At 33.3% G+C, this 15320-nt stretch overlaps 1 protein-coding gene across 2 annotated transcripts in view; it reads right to left on the bottom strand.

Moving 5' to 3' along the window:
* Positions 1 to 9237: 9237 nt before the first annotated feature.
* The window catches only part of PPM1B (protein phosphatase, Mg2+/Mn2+ dependent 1B), an 80361-nt gene continuing 74278 nt past the window's right edge, over positions 9238 to 15320 (bottom strand). The window contains exon 6 of one of the 2 annotated variants that reach the window (XM_082671886.1): positions 9238 to 10991. In XM_082671886.1, coding sequence (XP_082528012.1) covers positions 10962 to 10991 — 30 coding nt within the window. In that variant the 3' untranslated portion in view covers positions 9238 to 10961. Of the gene's footprint in view, positions 10992 to 11850; positions 12894 to 15320 lie in introns of those variants that run through there. The other variant, XM_082671885.1, reaches the window with a different exon arrangement.

Raw genomic sequence — 15320 nt, 5'->3', positions numbered from 1 at the left:
TAATAAATCTAACACAAGAAAACTTAGAATAAATGAAGGTCCTGCAAAGCAGGTTAAACAAAACACCAACTGCACAAGTGTAGGATGGGGAAAGACTATTAACATCAGTAAAAATAATTAACCTCAGAGACTGAAACAGTTTCATGTGGGTGTCAGAAAAGCTAGTTCAGTATTTGAATGTTAAATAGAAGAACAGAAGAGCATTAACTAGAACAAAAGATAACAGTTCTACTACCTATAAATGTTCAGTTCTGGGTTGTATACTTTAAGATACAGAAAACTAGAGCCTTTGCAGAATTGGGGTTTGAATGGTAAAGGCAATTGAAGCCGCAATGTATCAGTGAAGTAACTGGTGACAGAAAAGAGAAGATACTGGGAGTCATCATAACAGCCATGGTTAAATGCTTGGCCCCAAGGGGTTCATAAGACAAATGATAGGAAGAAACAGAACCAACCAGGACAGGCAGAGTTGCCCCCAAAATGGAGGTAGATTCTGGTCCCCGGAGAATTGGATCAGCGGCCCATTTGGTATTCAGGGATTTTCCAACTTTGAGATTTCATAAATATGTATTTAAAGATCTGTCCAGTTATAAAATTACTCTTTGAAGAATACACAAATGACAATTCTTCAGAACTACTATGTTAAAACTTTTGAGGATGTAAAACTACAAAACATTCAGAGTTTGTTTTATGGGCCACAATTTCTCTCTCAAATTGACAAACATTTGTGAGTGTGTTGCTTTCTGATAGTGAAATTTTCCCAAGTGTTAAAGCAGCCAGCATTGACGTGTAAACTTTTGATTGTGAAAGACATTTGACTAGCGTACTGTATACGCTGTTATACTATAATAGGGAACACTGTTTTAACTGCCAGATTCATGTGTGTCCCACCCTGAAAAAGCCAAGAGCCCTAAAAAATATTATATAAATATATACAAACATGGGTTCTTAGAAGGGAACTGCTTCCTTTTCAAAGATAATTTTACATAGCCAATCTTCCAGCTGTATTTAACTTATGGCTTTATCTATATAATTTAGATTACCCATAACTATTTGAAAATATGTGGCATGAACCTAATTCTAACTGATTTCAACTTGTCTTCGTTAAAGGTATGTCTTGGTACACTACACAAAAGCTCTAGGCATAATTACTGCATAGCTGAGATTCCCTTAAGACCATTTCAACATTCATTCTCAGAGATCACACAAAACATGAATAAATCCATGTAATACATGAAAGAAATTTGCTGTTCCACATAACTATATCCTAGAATCATCAGGGATTTAAAAAGGAAACTTTTTCATGATTTACCCTAAAAGAAATTATTTACTGTCTGTCAACATTTTTTCTATATTACCTCCTAGAATATTTACATCAATTTTCTTTGGAAAAGCAAGAATTAACCTTGGCATACCATTCTGCATAAGGACCGAACCTGTTCTTTTTGTTCTTATACTTTTTCGTACCTTTCAATCTCAGAGTGGAAATAAAATCTCTCAGAAAGGGAATGTATATAGTTACTGTTCAGTCAGTCAATTACTACTCCCTGATTATACCAAGAAGGTATGAATTAAAAATATATTGGAAGAAAAACAGTTCATTCATAACACAATAAGAAATATAAAATAAGTAAATTAGCAAATGGAATTGTAATAAAAGGTACAAAAGGGGAGCTTACCTAGATGATGTATTGTTGTCCAAAAGGACTCTCTTTTGGCCACTGGAAAAAGCATCTATGAGAAAATACTTGAGCCAATTCCTTGCCTGATCAAGAAATTCACTACCTTCTATATTCCTAAAGGCAGGTCTTTGAAGTCATCAAAGTTAAGCTAAAAAGTGTCTAATTTAGGGGGGTTATTAAGATTTGTATTCATGTAGAATAAGCCACTTACAAACCTATTTCCCTTTACATTAACTATAAACACTGTACCTCATATTTCAGATGAGATCTGGGCGCCATAAAATCAGTCACAAGATGCTCTTACATAAACATTTAGAAATCCAGTAACTTCTGATTTAAATGGTGCTTTTAGAAGGGAAACAATGACGACTTTTATTAAAGCCTGCCCTTAACCATGAAAGTCCCTGGAATAAAAGCAAAAGTACTGCCAAGAAGCCACAGGTAATTAACACGTGGACAGAGCAAAATATGATTTTGAAGGGTGCAGCGATGTTCTTCTCTGCCTCCATTAATGAATGGGCTGTAAGATTAAAGGTTAACAGCAGTATAAATACTATAATTACATAATGTTGGGTTCGTTTGTCTTTCATGTTTACAAAAAACCTTTTTGTTCCTGTAATTTTAAGGCCTTGTAAGGTCTGCCAGCCACTGCCTTTCTTGTCACCAAAGTTCTCAACAGGTTTACAAGTGGATGTGCCCAAGACTGCCATCTGGTGGAAATGATAGAAATTGAAATGGTTTTTGTAAGTGATTAAGTCAGCTGTCTAAGAAGGTATGAATTAAAAATATATTCTAAGAACCTTTTAAACATTTTTTTAGATTCCATATATATCTGTCAGCATACGGTATTTGTTTCTCTCTTTCTGACTTACTTCACTCTGTATGACAGTGGCATGGACATATATACACTACCAAATGTAAAATAGCTAGCTAGTGGGAAGCAGCCGCATAGCACAGGGAGATCAGCTTGGTTCTGTGTGTCCACCTAAAGGGGTGGGACAGGGAGGGTGGGAGGGAGACGCAAGAGGGAGGAGATATGGGGATATATGTATATGTATAGCTGATTCACTTTGTTATACAGCAGAAACTAACACACCATTGTAAAGGAATTATACTCCAATAAAGATGTTAAAAAAAAAAAAAAGAAGTCATGAGGATGTAATGTACAGGAGGGTGATTATAGTTAATAATACTGTATTGTCTATTTGAAAGTTGCAAAGAGTAAATTTTAAAAGTCCTTATCATTAGAAAAAATTGTAATTATATATGCAGACAGATGTTAACTAGAGTTATTTTGGTGATCATTTTGCAATATATACAAATATTGAATCATTATGTTGTACACCTGAAACTAATATAATGTTATATGTCAATCATACCTCAATAAAAAAACTGTAAAAACTAAAAAAAAAAAAAGAGACAATCGGAAAACAAACAAACAAAAAAGACTGGTTTATGTATTAGCTACTGAGGGAATAATGGAAAATATTACATTAGGTTTTTGCACTATAGTAATACTCCAAGTAAGTTCTATTTGTATTATATATTTACAATAAAAAGGTCAAAATCGTAAAAGAAAATATATGTAAATACTTACTCAGAAGGTGAAAAGGCTGTCTAAGTATACAACTGAAGGTTCAAACTGTTAAAGAAAATGATACAATTCTAACACTATTCAATGTAAAAATCAAGAGACACTTCTCAAAACTCATCAAATTGAACATCTTTGCAGTTTACTTCATGTAAATTTTCCTTCAATTTTTTTTAAAAAGTAAAACAAAAAATACACCCCACTCTATTCTTAAAACAGCATATGGAGAATAAAAGATAATTATTTTTGACCAAGGAGAACTATCCAGTACTCTTCAGATGACAGCATCTTAGCTCTCTCTAGTGACTCTCCAATCATAGTGATTAGAAAGCCTTTATTCTGCCTACAGGAAAAGCTGGCATAGGAACAAAAAGTTATTGTGTAAGAAAAAGCACAGACACAGAGTAGCATGATATAAGATTTTCTGGGGGAAAATCCTGTCATTGAGCTTGTAGCTTTTCAGGAATTAGGAGGTTTCAGTATCAGTTAGATGTGTTTTGTTTGGTCCCATCCATGCCTTGACATCCTTATTTAAACAAACAAACACACAAACAAACAAACAGTACTGAAAGGCAACTGGTGAACTCAGGAAAATAATTTGTGACATATGTAACAATAATGGCTAATTTCCTAAATACATAAAGAGCTCTCACAAATCAATAAAAAATGATCAATGTGTTAATAGAAAATAAGCAACTTATGTGAACAAGCTTTGATAAAAGACATACAATTACCAAAAAAATGAGAAAAAAATTCAATCTCACTAGTAATCAAATAATTGAGAATTAAATCAAGAAAATCACAAATAATAATATTTTACCCACAAGATTGGCAATGTGCAATACTGGCAAGAAAGCATAAAACATGAGCATCACTGTTGTATACTGTTGGGATTATAAATTGGTGCCTGCTTCCTGGAAGGCAACCCAGAACAACTGAATTCATTTAGTTTCTGTATTTTACTTTTTAATTCAAAATTTTATTAAAAATTCAAACATACAGAAAATTACATAAAAGAATGTAAGACACCCTTACTTACTACTCAGATTTAACAGATGTTAACATTTTTATAACTTTATTTTTGAGGGAGGAGAAAATAAAACTCTCACACTTCCCAATGCTTCTGAAGTAACTACTGTCCTAAATTAATGTGTATTTTTCCCATGCATGTTTTATACATATTATGTGTCTATAAATTATGTACCATACTTCATCAACTTTATGATTTTCATTATTTTACACACCATTCCTTTATGTAAAACTAAGAAAAAATGTTGCCAATTAAACCATGAAACAATGCTTTAATAACACTTAGGATTATTTTATACTTATTGTAACAGGTTTTTAAGACTTAGACTTTGACAAAACCTAATTATGAAATTAAAATATGAAGTTATGACAAGTTGGTGCAACTATGCCATGAGAGCTCCCTAGCCAATGGCAATTGTAAGATGCCATTGACTTAAGACACTTCTCAATTTCAAAGATACTAAAATATTAAAAAAAAAAGTTCACTTAGAAATATATTTTGGAGATTTAAGCTTTTCCATAAATGACATCCTTTTGGAACTTGCTATTTCCCTCAGCATTACGTTTTCAAACTATAAGAAGATGGCTCACCGCCTAAGGAAGCAAAGTCAGTAGCAACTAGCCACTTCTAGAGCACAGGATTCTATTCTTATACCAGCCTTTCCCTCATTTCTCTAAGTGCCGCAAAAAAAAAAAATTGATCTATGCTAAAGAGGACTAGTAGGGAGAGTTATTCCTCTGTGGTAATGTCTGCCTTTAAACAGGAAAACTGTCTAGAGACAGTCACTTCAAAGGCCCAAGAATTAACATGTTTATCAGTTGGGGCTAAGGTGATACAAGTGAGGCACTTGCCTTGAAGACAAAATATAAGAGGTGCCTAAATTCGGTAATCAAGATAAATATTTTAATGCCAACAGTTACAAGAATCAAAATGAATGCAAAAACCATGACGCACGAAATATCAAAAAATTTAAAGTGACAATTATTACTTAATTTTCCTTTTGCCTTAAGCTCCAACAGAGCATGCCAGGGCACTTTTACTGGTCCAACCTTATTGGACGAAGGAAGGAGGTCAGAGTGACGCATGTGATACCAGTCTACAGTTTAAAATGTAAATATGCGGGACTTCCCTGGTGGTGCAGTGGTTAAGAATCCACCTGCCAATGCAGGGGACATGGGTTCGATCCATGGTCTGGGAAGATCCCGCATGCCGTGGAGCAACTAAGCCCGTGTGCCACAACTACTGAGCCTGCGCTCTAGAGCCTACAAGCCACAACTACTGAGCCTGCGTGCCTAGAGCCCGTGCTCCACAACAAGAGAAGCCACTGCAATGAGAAGCCTGCGCACCACAACGAAGAGTAGCTCCCGCTTGCTGCAACTAGAGAAAGCCCGTGCGTAGCAACGAAGACCCGACACAGCCAATAATTAATTAATTAATTTTAAAAAAGAAAATAAGGGAGAGAAGATACCATTGCCAGGAAAGCCAGCAAGAAGCGAGAATCAGTAGTGATGCGGCCTGAAAAGCAACTTACTCTGTATTAGTAGCTACACTGTTTTACTTCCAATTACAATGTAACATCCATAAGTCACCAGAACACTGGGCAAAAATAAACGCTTATCATTTTCATTAAGGTTTACAGAATAATCCCCAAAGTTGAATAGAAAAAAAAAAATCTTACACAGCAATTGAGCATAAAAAAATGACAATGCATAGGAATTCCCTGGCAGTCCAGTGGTTAGGACTTGGTGCTTTCACTGCTGTGGGCCCAGGTTCAATCCCTGGTCAGGGAACTGAGATCTTGTAAACCACATGGTGTGGCCATAAAAAACAAAAACAAAAAGACAATGCAAATTGTTATAATGTGAACCTAATAATTTATTTGCAAAAGCAAGTAACTCTCAGGATTGCTTTGAAATAACTTAAATTCTAGTCTTAATGATTATACTAGCTTTTGACTATCTTACAGATTTTACGCACATTGTGCATTGTTTTTTTGTTTGTTTTCTTTTGCGGTACGCGGGCCTCTCACTGCTGTGGCCTCTCCCGTTGCAGAGCACAGCCTCCGATGCCCAGTCTCAGCGGCCATGGCTCACGGGCCCACATATGGGACCCTCCCGGACCAGGGCACGAACCCGTGTCCCCTGCATCGGCAGGCGGACTCTCCACCACTGCGCTACCAGGGAAGCCCTGTGCATTGTTTTAATATGTGAAAATCACATGGTATTTTTTCAATAATACTATTTAGCTACCCAAAACAGAATGTGTCCTAAAATCTTTATCAAATGCTTTCCCTTATCAAACCAGACTAATTTCAAAATACAAATAAAGGCAATTTGGAAGAAGAAATATAAATACGAGATGTCATTTAAAAATGCAATCTAAATTCTGGAGAAGGATAAGATTTGGCTAGCAAAAGAAATACAGTGGACATCTTCAGGTTAACTTCAATGACTGAAGTTGAATAAAAACTCAGTTTAACTCAAGCAACATAAATTGCTTGACAGACCATGAAAAGACAAGACCCGACTGAATCCTACACATCTGAGAATAAACCTGGCTTAGGGAGAAAAGAGAGTTGCAGTCATTCTTCGCTATCCAAACACACTTAAAACCAAAAAGTCAAGTAATAAGTATCTTAAGTAAATATTATAATTACCATGCCTCATAACTGGGCAAGAAATGTGTAACAGAAATTGAGTGCTTTTTCTTTTTTGTCCGCCCTAACCAGGGATCAAACCCATGCCCCCTGAAGTGGAAGTGCAGAGTCTTAACCACTGGACCCCCAGGAAATTCCCAAGAGTGCTTTTAAAAAAAAAACACTTCCATGGTTAACTTTCCCCAACCTTGTTGAATGTTCAGAAAATTTTTAAATCTAACAACAAAAAAAATTCAGCATAAAACCCTGACCCACTTAATCACCATTAAAAAAGAAAAGTCCTGTCTTTATCTGGCCCACCTGAAATGATATCTCAGTCATGGTGAAATGATTTTATTTAAAATATGAATTTAAAAATTCAATATTGAAGTGAGACCTTCTCAAAGAAATAACATAAATCTACAATAATTGAAGACCTTTTAAAAGATTTAAATAATTCAAATATAAGCCATACAAAAACCAAACTCTACTGTTAAACAATCTTAAGTCATAAATTTTCCAAGTTGAAACCCATCATAGGAATTTTCTGGGAGAAAAAAAAAACAACATAATATTAAAGCCTCCACCTTGTTTATCTTGCTAAGTATCAGTGTAACAGTAAACATATAAACACCACCTCTCTCCCCCAAGTAAATTTTATGTCAGATCTGTATGTCTTAAGATTCACTTACTATGACACTAATATTTGGAATAAATGACATTGTCAAGTTGTCCAAAAGGATGAGGCAGCAACTCTGAAGGTCTGGGGGTCCCAGAGAACCTTTCAAGGAGGTCCAAGAAATCAAAACTATTTTAATAATACTAACACTTATTCTTTTTCAAAGTACTGATATTTGCACTGACTGTGCAAAAAAAAACTATAGGCACCCCAGCATGAACCAAAAAAGTAGCATCAAACTAGTCAATTCCAGTTAACAATGTTCTTTAGCAGTAAAAATTTCATTACACCTCTACCCTTGAGTACACATCTTTTTAATATCCTATATGATGAAATGAGAAGTACTGGCTATATAGCATGCTGAAGTGTGATGGCTGTCTCTTATGTGATTATTTGAGATGTGTGCTGAACTAGTAGCCACTTTTCATGAAAACTGTTTTTACTTAAAAGAATGACTCACAGACTATGGTTGTTCAGCAGACATTTTCTCTGAAATGAATGAAGAAAGCCCTGTCACTTAAGGAAAACAACTGACAATATTTGTTGCCAATGATAAAATTTCCCCTTTCAAATGAAAGTTAGAATTTTGAAAAATCTGTATCCATCACTGTGAGCTTGACAGCTTTCTAATACTTAAAAGATTTTTCTGATGAGATCAGTTATATTAACATTATAAACACAGCATAATAAGATGTCAATGTTCTAAAGAACTGCATAATTCAATGAACCAGTATTTTCCAAATGACCAATGCATGATATTATAAAATCACGCAAAAGTCAAAGATCTACTATTCACACTGCAAGACAGATCAAATGGATTTTAATGTAACAGAGAACAAAACTGATTGATAAAGTTTCAGATTTCACACTGCAACTAACCTTCAAGAAACTACCCATTCCGAAGTTTTGATAATGTATCAAAGAGGAATATCCACAATTATCTGAAGCTATTAAAATACTCTCTTTCAATACATATTTGTGTGAGGCCAGATTTCTTCATATACTTCGAACACAGTGCCACACTGCAACAAATTGAATGCAGAAGCAGACAGGAGAATCCAGTACAACATTAAAGGATTTACAAAAATGAAAACCAGTGCTACTTTTCACACTGTTTACAAAATAATTATTTTCATAAAACAATGCTATTTATGTTAACAGGTAATGTAAAATTTCTTGGTTTTAACTTCTAATACGATAAATATCAACAGATATAACCCACAAAAGCAAAAGTTCTTTGGGATCTTGAATTTTTAGAAATATAAATGGGTCCTGATACCAAAATGGTTGAGAACAGCTAGACTAGGGAATTCAGATTAATAAGTATTGAATATGGGCTTTTCTTTTGCTAACTCACACATTATTTATATTTCCAGGGCCACCAAACCCCCTAAGAAAGATTTTTTAAAGTAGTATAAAAAATGTTTTTGGAGTGGATAAGGGGTTACTTAGTATTGTCCTTTAGAGTTTGGTTAATTCTTACTTAGAATTATAATTCACCTACATGGTTCTGTATGAAATTTTTCACAATAAATATTCTAACTATATAAAATGTTTAAAATAACATTCAAAACTGGACTTTTATTTTTAAGTATCATATGAAATAGTAATATGTCACACTGTTTTTATCAATTCTTTATTTAGGTAACAAGTTGGTTATGTTCACTGCATTGTATGAAACATCACAATATCATACTGGAAAGGTACTATCAGTACAGGGTTGGATCAGAGTGGACAGTTTGAACAACAAACCATTTTGCATTCTTCATTCCCTAGCTTTTAACAACCCCCCAAACCCAGTCAAGGGACAAACAGCTTTTAACATTATCATGTAAAGCACTTCAACTTACAAGGCTAAAATCTAAAGAATAAATAAAATATGTTGTGGCAATAATTCCTTTTTAGACCAAAAATCAGGTGCACAATAAATCAAATGATCAAGAAAGCTGTATTCAAATGTGTGGCTCTCCAGAAACAGCTTCAGGAAAATGTTACAGAAAATACCATGAATTCCATTTCACACAGGACCAGATGATGACTCATTTTAACTACACACAAGGGCAATTACATCCTGCTGAAACACAATTTAAACAGATAGAAAATGTTTACAAAGCATCCACAACATGTAAACCATGTACAAATGGATACATTCATTGCTTCTCCTACCCCAATAGCTTCTTTTAGATAAATATTTCACTCTTCATGTTCAGCATTAACTGGCTACATGCAAAACTCAAAAGAATTCAAGGATTCAAGGTTATTGTAAAAATAGAATTAAACTAATAATCTTCAAGTACCTTATGTGACAGCCACTCCGTACCGTGCCCAATGTTATAAAATGAAAGGTTACTGAACCCATGAAAATATCTCTGTAATATTTCCTTAGATCTAAAATAGATAATTTTAAATGTATTTATAGTCATTTCAGTGATATTCTGAGCTTTTAAAATAACGTAAACAATTAAAAATTATACCAAATTACACAAAACTTGTTGTATCTTAAAAGCTGAAAAATTAAAACTATAGAAACCCACATGTAAAACAAAAATCACAATTTACATTATAAAGGCAAATCTCATTTAAAAAAATTTGCAGCAGTGAGATGTCAAAGCAAATTATAAATAGCCATAAATTAATCCATTTGGTTTCAAGAGGTTTTTCTAGTGAGAGTTGAAGGATGTGGTAGGTACATGCATAAAATTTGTAAAGGTTTATAATATTATTGCCAAATACACTTTATCTTGAAGCAGGCAACATTACAATTTGGACATTATTGGAGAACCCAGTTTGGTAATACAGGTAAAATTGGAAAAAAATTAAATAACAATTAATAATAAATATAAATCCTATAGTAAATTGCTCAAATGAAATTTTAAGTCACAGAGCTGCAAAAGGCTTCCAACTTGGTGAACTGAAAAAAGGAACATCTCATACAATTCTTTACTCTTACATGCTTATATGTTGTGTGTCTTGTTTAAAAAAAAAAAAAAAACACATAATGTATCTTCAGAGTACAGCTAACTATATTCCCATGCACCTCAGGCATATTCGTTATTTGTGGTGAAATAACTCCATTGGTTTCTAGGGTCAAAAGTTCAATATAGATGTAACCAGTATGCCTGAGGTTGGCAAAAAATACTGTAGTACAGGCAATGCTACAAGTGGCAATTACCAGAAAACACAAATATGAACAAATGATGGGAAATGCTAATGATTTTCTGCTCATATCACAAAACGCTGGGAATCCACAAGAATATTTTTTCCCTTGTACTGAAGAAAATTGTGATTAAAAGTTTTTTTCCCCCAATTTTCAGAATCAAAAGCATTTTAGAAGGCTTATAAGGCTACCATGGGTCTTCTAGATCTCCAGCACCCTACAGGAAGAGAAAAGGAAGAATATTATTATTATTTACCTACACCACTTCCAGGTTGGATTGAACTTCAAAAGAAAACAAAATTAGATGAACAAGTTACCTTCCTTTCTTTGTTTGAAAAGGTAATTTTTACATAGAGGTGTGTGTACTGTTTATTGTGTGTATACACACATGGATCTACCTAACATAGATAGATAACTGGTTGGGTTTTTTTCTCCCCTTTCCACCAAATGCCTTCCTCTTTCTCAAACCACTTAAAAATATTCTGGCATTGGAAAAATAGATCAAAAAAACAACAGCTACATCCGAAGATTCCAAAGTTTCAACTGTACCTTAAGCAACTTTAGACACATGATAAATATAAAACATGAAAAAGATAAGTTAAAATGTTCTACATACACAAAATAATTGTTTTTAAAAATACTTTCCCATGTGACTGAGTCATCTGTATTTTAAAAATTCATTTTAGCAAAAGTGAAACTCATATGTGCCACTATTTAAAATATCTTATAATTCTTGCATTTATATCTGATGAATACTTATAGCAAAACTCACAGTCTTACAATCTTTAAAAAGCTCATCACGGCAATTTTCTGACATGTCTACATGTGTCCATACTGTCCAAAGATTAATATTTTGTATCACAAAAAGGGGATAAAAAACAGAATAGATTTACTTTGAGTAAGCAAGACTTCTCAAAAATTTTTTCCTTTTAATTAATGAAAACCGCACCTAGCCAAAGTTTTCTAAATTTTATATACATACAAATGAAATTCGAATGAGTATTTTTCCAATATACCAAACCTGGTTGTTTTCAAAAAATTAATTTAAAAATAAGTACAACATGCATAGGTTATTCCACATCACATGCTTTATTTGGACTTAAACACTTATAATTTCATTCTAAACACTTGGTTGACATACATTTTGATGTATGTAGTTAGGCTATACAGAATATACAAACCAAAGCTGTATGAATAATACATAGGTTTTTCAAAAATTATGTCTCATAAAGAATACAGAGAAAGGAAAAATAACCACACATCCAGTACCTCAGAACTACTAAAAAATAAAACTACAGAGATGTAAAATATAAACAAGTCAAAGAACACACAAATTATCATCCTTGAAAAAAGAAATTACAGGCCAGCATCTGCCATTCTTTGAAGAACTAAAATTACTAAAGAAAACATAAATTTATTACAAAGCTAACTATGAGTGTACTAATACGTGAAGCAGTATAATTCTACATTAACAAGTTCTTCCACAACGTAAAGTAATCTTGCTAATTGGTAATCTCTAATCCTATCAAGTATGAATTTAACTACTGACTTTAATAACTGGTAGCCTCATTTCTGGCATACAATATGAAATGACATATAATTTTATTAAATTCAAAGTACTCTAAATAGCCAATTTTAAACTATCTGATAAAGATGTATGCAAAGGCCTTCTTAAAAAACAAGGCTATATGACTATAATAAAACTAGTTTACCAAGATTCAAATAACAAAACGGTTATATAAATGCATACATTATACTTCCTAAGTAAAAACCATCAAATCAAAGATCACAAAAATATTACCACAAAGTAAAGTCATAGTTTTTCACCACTCATCTTTGTCCCTGCATCTTCAGTACAGCTGTCTAATTCAGCAAGATCACTTTTTGATTCGGTATGGCTTTCCTGCATTGTCACTGGGTTTCCAGCATCACTGTTCGAAGAAGTAGCTGTAGCAGCTTGTTCAGCAGGGTTTTCTTCTCCCTCTACTTTAGCTAGCCTGTAACTAGTCAGCATCTCCTCCAGAAGTTGTCGGTAGTTTCCCCTATGATTAATTCTCATTTGCCTGAGAGCTTCCACCAATTTCCCCTGTGATCCACTTTCCTCTGCTTCATCGGAGGCCTTTTTTTAAGATTCAAGACCCCAGTGTCAGTAGACAAACTAGGATATCACATGTATTTCATAACATATCACAGCAAAACACTCATTTCTCTACCATGAGTAATATAGTCTAAGAACGAGAACATTTCGTTAAATAAGTATCAAGTGTTACTTGTGTCAATTAACAAAATTTCCAATTGAAATATCTCAAGTAATTTTTAGCAAATGATCACGAACTAGTTTATGTTTTATTTCACATCGATATTTGAAGCTTAATCTGAAATTTACTTGGCTATTAAAATTCAACACCAACACAAGCATCTCCTAAAACTGACTTACTTAATTAAAAAAACAATAATTGGATATAATTATTTAGTACAAAAGGAAATTAGTGTTTAAAGCAATAGGAAAGGACAGAAAAGCAAGCCATTAGATTCTTCATTTCTGCTAAATGACAGGAAGGAGAGGAGATACAAAATGTAAAATTATATAAATTTAAACTAGATTTTGCGGGAATTGTAAAGCTTCTGTGGATAAAATTTCTATTTACTTTTTGTCTTTAAATATTTTACTAAAAACATCTCTAGATTAAAACAGACAGTCATTTTAATCATTATAATAAGATATGAATAGTAAACTACTCAATTCTTTTATATTTTATTGAATTTTGTAAAACCTACAGGTTTCTACAATAGTAGCTACTTAATCTTGTTTACAGAACAAGCTCTAATATCCAAGCTGATCATACTGATATGCTGACAGACTAAAAGCAAGTCAACCTTGTAATATGTGACTCCTGATGTGATGCGTTAGGGAGTACAAAGTTATGTCCTGTGTTCTTGCCGAAAATGTTTAATATGACTCTAATAAAGCTAAGTCCCAATTTACAGGAAAACGGAATAAAGAATCACGTGAAAGGGCACCACAAGGAAACAATCATATGATCCAGAATGTAGGACATCCTATAAAAAGCTGGCTTAGACTCTTCATGTTCAGTGTTAATGGGAAAAAAAATTGGGAGCTTCATTAAAGGCTTGCTTAATGTGCTTGATTGGTAACAACTGGACTAGACCATGTAACAATTATAACAGTCATTCTATGGGCAACTGGGAAAATTTGGACTCAATATTAGATAATATTAAATTTATTATCAGTTTTCTTAGGTATAATAATAATGTTATGGTTATGTATACAGAAAAATGTCCTCATTCTCAAGAGCTGCATGCCAAAATATTTACAGCTAAAATATTATATCTGCAATTTGCTGTCAAAGGTTCAGTCCCAAAAAAAAAAAGTCATCTACGTATACATAGAGAGAGAGAAAGCAAATACGGTAAAATGTTAAAACATGAGTCTAGGTAGAAGGTGTACAGGTGTTCACTTTATTATTTCAATTTTTCTATATGTTTGGAAGTTTTCATCATAAAGTGTTGGGAAAATAAAATACAAAAAGGTTACTGATACAGATGATCTGTTACAAACTCTTAACCATCTTTGGAGGCTGTTACTCTATAATTCTACAACAAAGATAATACTACTATAACCACATAATAAATGGCAATGTTTATTAGAAAAATCAGAGCACTGGAATTTTTTTTTTAAATCGCCCCTGTGGCAAAAAGCAAGAGGTGATACTGTGTATAACATATGTTTTATGTGTAGGTATATGTGTGTTCTGTCCATATTTTTTAGGATATTATTATGTAAAATGTCTGGGAAGAAAGGAAATACAGCAATATAAAAATGATAATAATGGGTAGTGAAGTTTCAGAAGCTTTATTTTTCTTTGAATTCTCCAATTTTCTACATCAAGCATATTAACTATCAAAATAACTTTTTTTAATTTGCAAAATTTATTGTGTGGAGAGAACATAATAAAGTGTGCTCTCTGTTAAGATTTTTCTCTTTTTTCCCCCCTTACCTTTCCTTCTGTACTAAATAAATGTTATTTCCCTAAATAAAGTTTCTCATTTGAATCTACTCAGGAAAGGTTAAGATGGAACAATGAGATAAATGCTTGCTAGTCGTAAACCTTATCAGTCTTTAATCAGGTCTACCAAAAGGAAATTTTCTATTTGAGAGTATATCACAAAGAACTTTTAATGAAGGGCATAAGACTCCTCTCTGCCCTCCAAATAAAAACCCCTCAAACCAACAACTCCCTTTGACAACTCCCTAGGACACAAAAAAAATCTGCTTCAAGTGGACAGTTACACATAGAGAGCTCAACCTTGGTTTTACATCAGAATCACCTGTAGAATTTTCAAAATTATACAGATGCCAAAGCTCCATCCCATGATATTCATATTCAGTGGGTTGGGGTGACTTTCTTAAAGCCTGATAGGTGATTCTGATACACGGCAAAGGTTGAGAACCACTGATAAACTGTCTTACTTCTTTGAGCTTATTGATACGGTTGGATCAAAGGTTGTTGTATTTGGATGTATC

This window comes from Grampus griseus (assembly GCF_964374135.1).
Source record: "Grampus griseus genome assembly, chromosome: 15".
Classification (NCBI taxonomy): domain Eukaryota; kingdom Metazoa; phylum Chordata; class Mammalia; order Artiodactyla; family Delphinidae; genus Grampus; species Grampus griseus.
The sequence above is the reverse complement of the archived record's forward strand: the minus strand, read 5'-3'. Positions and strand labels throughout refer to the sequence as shown.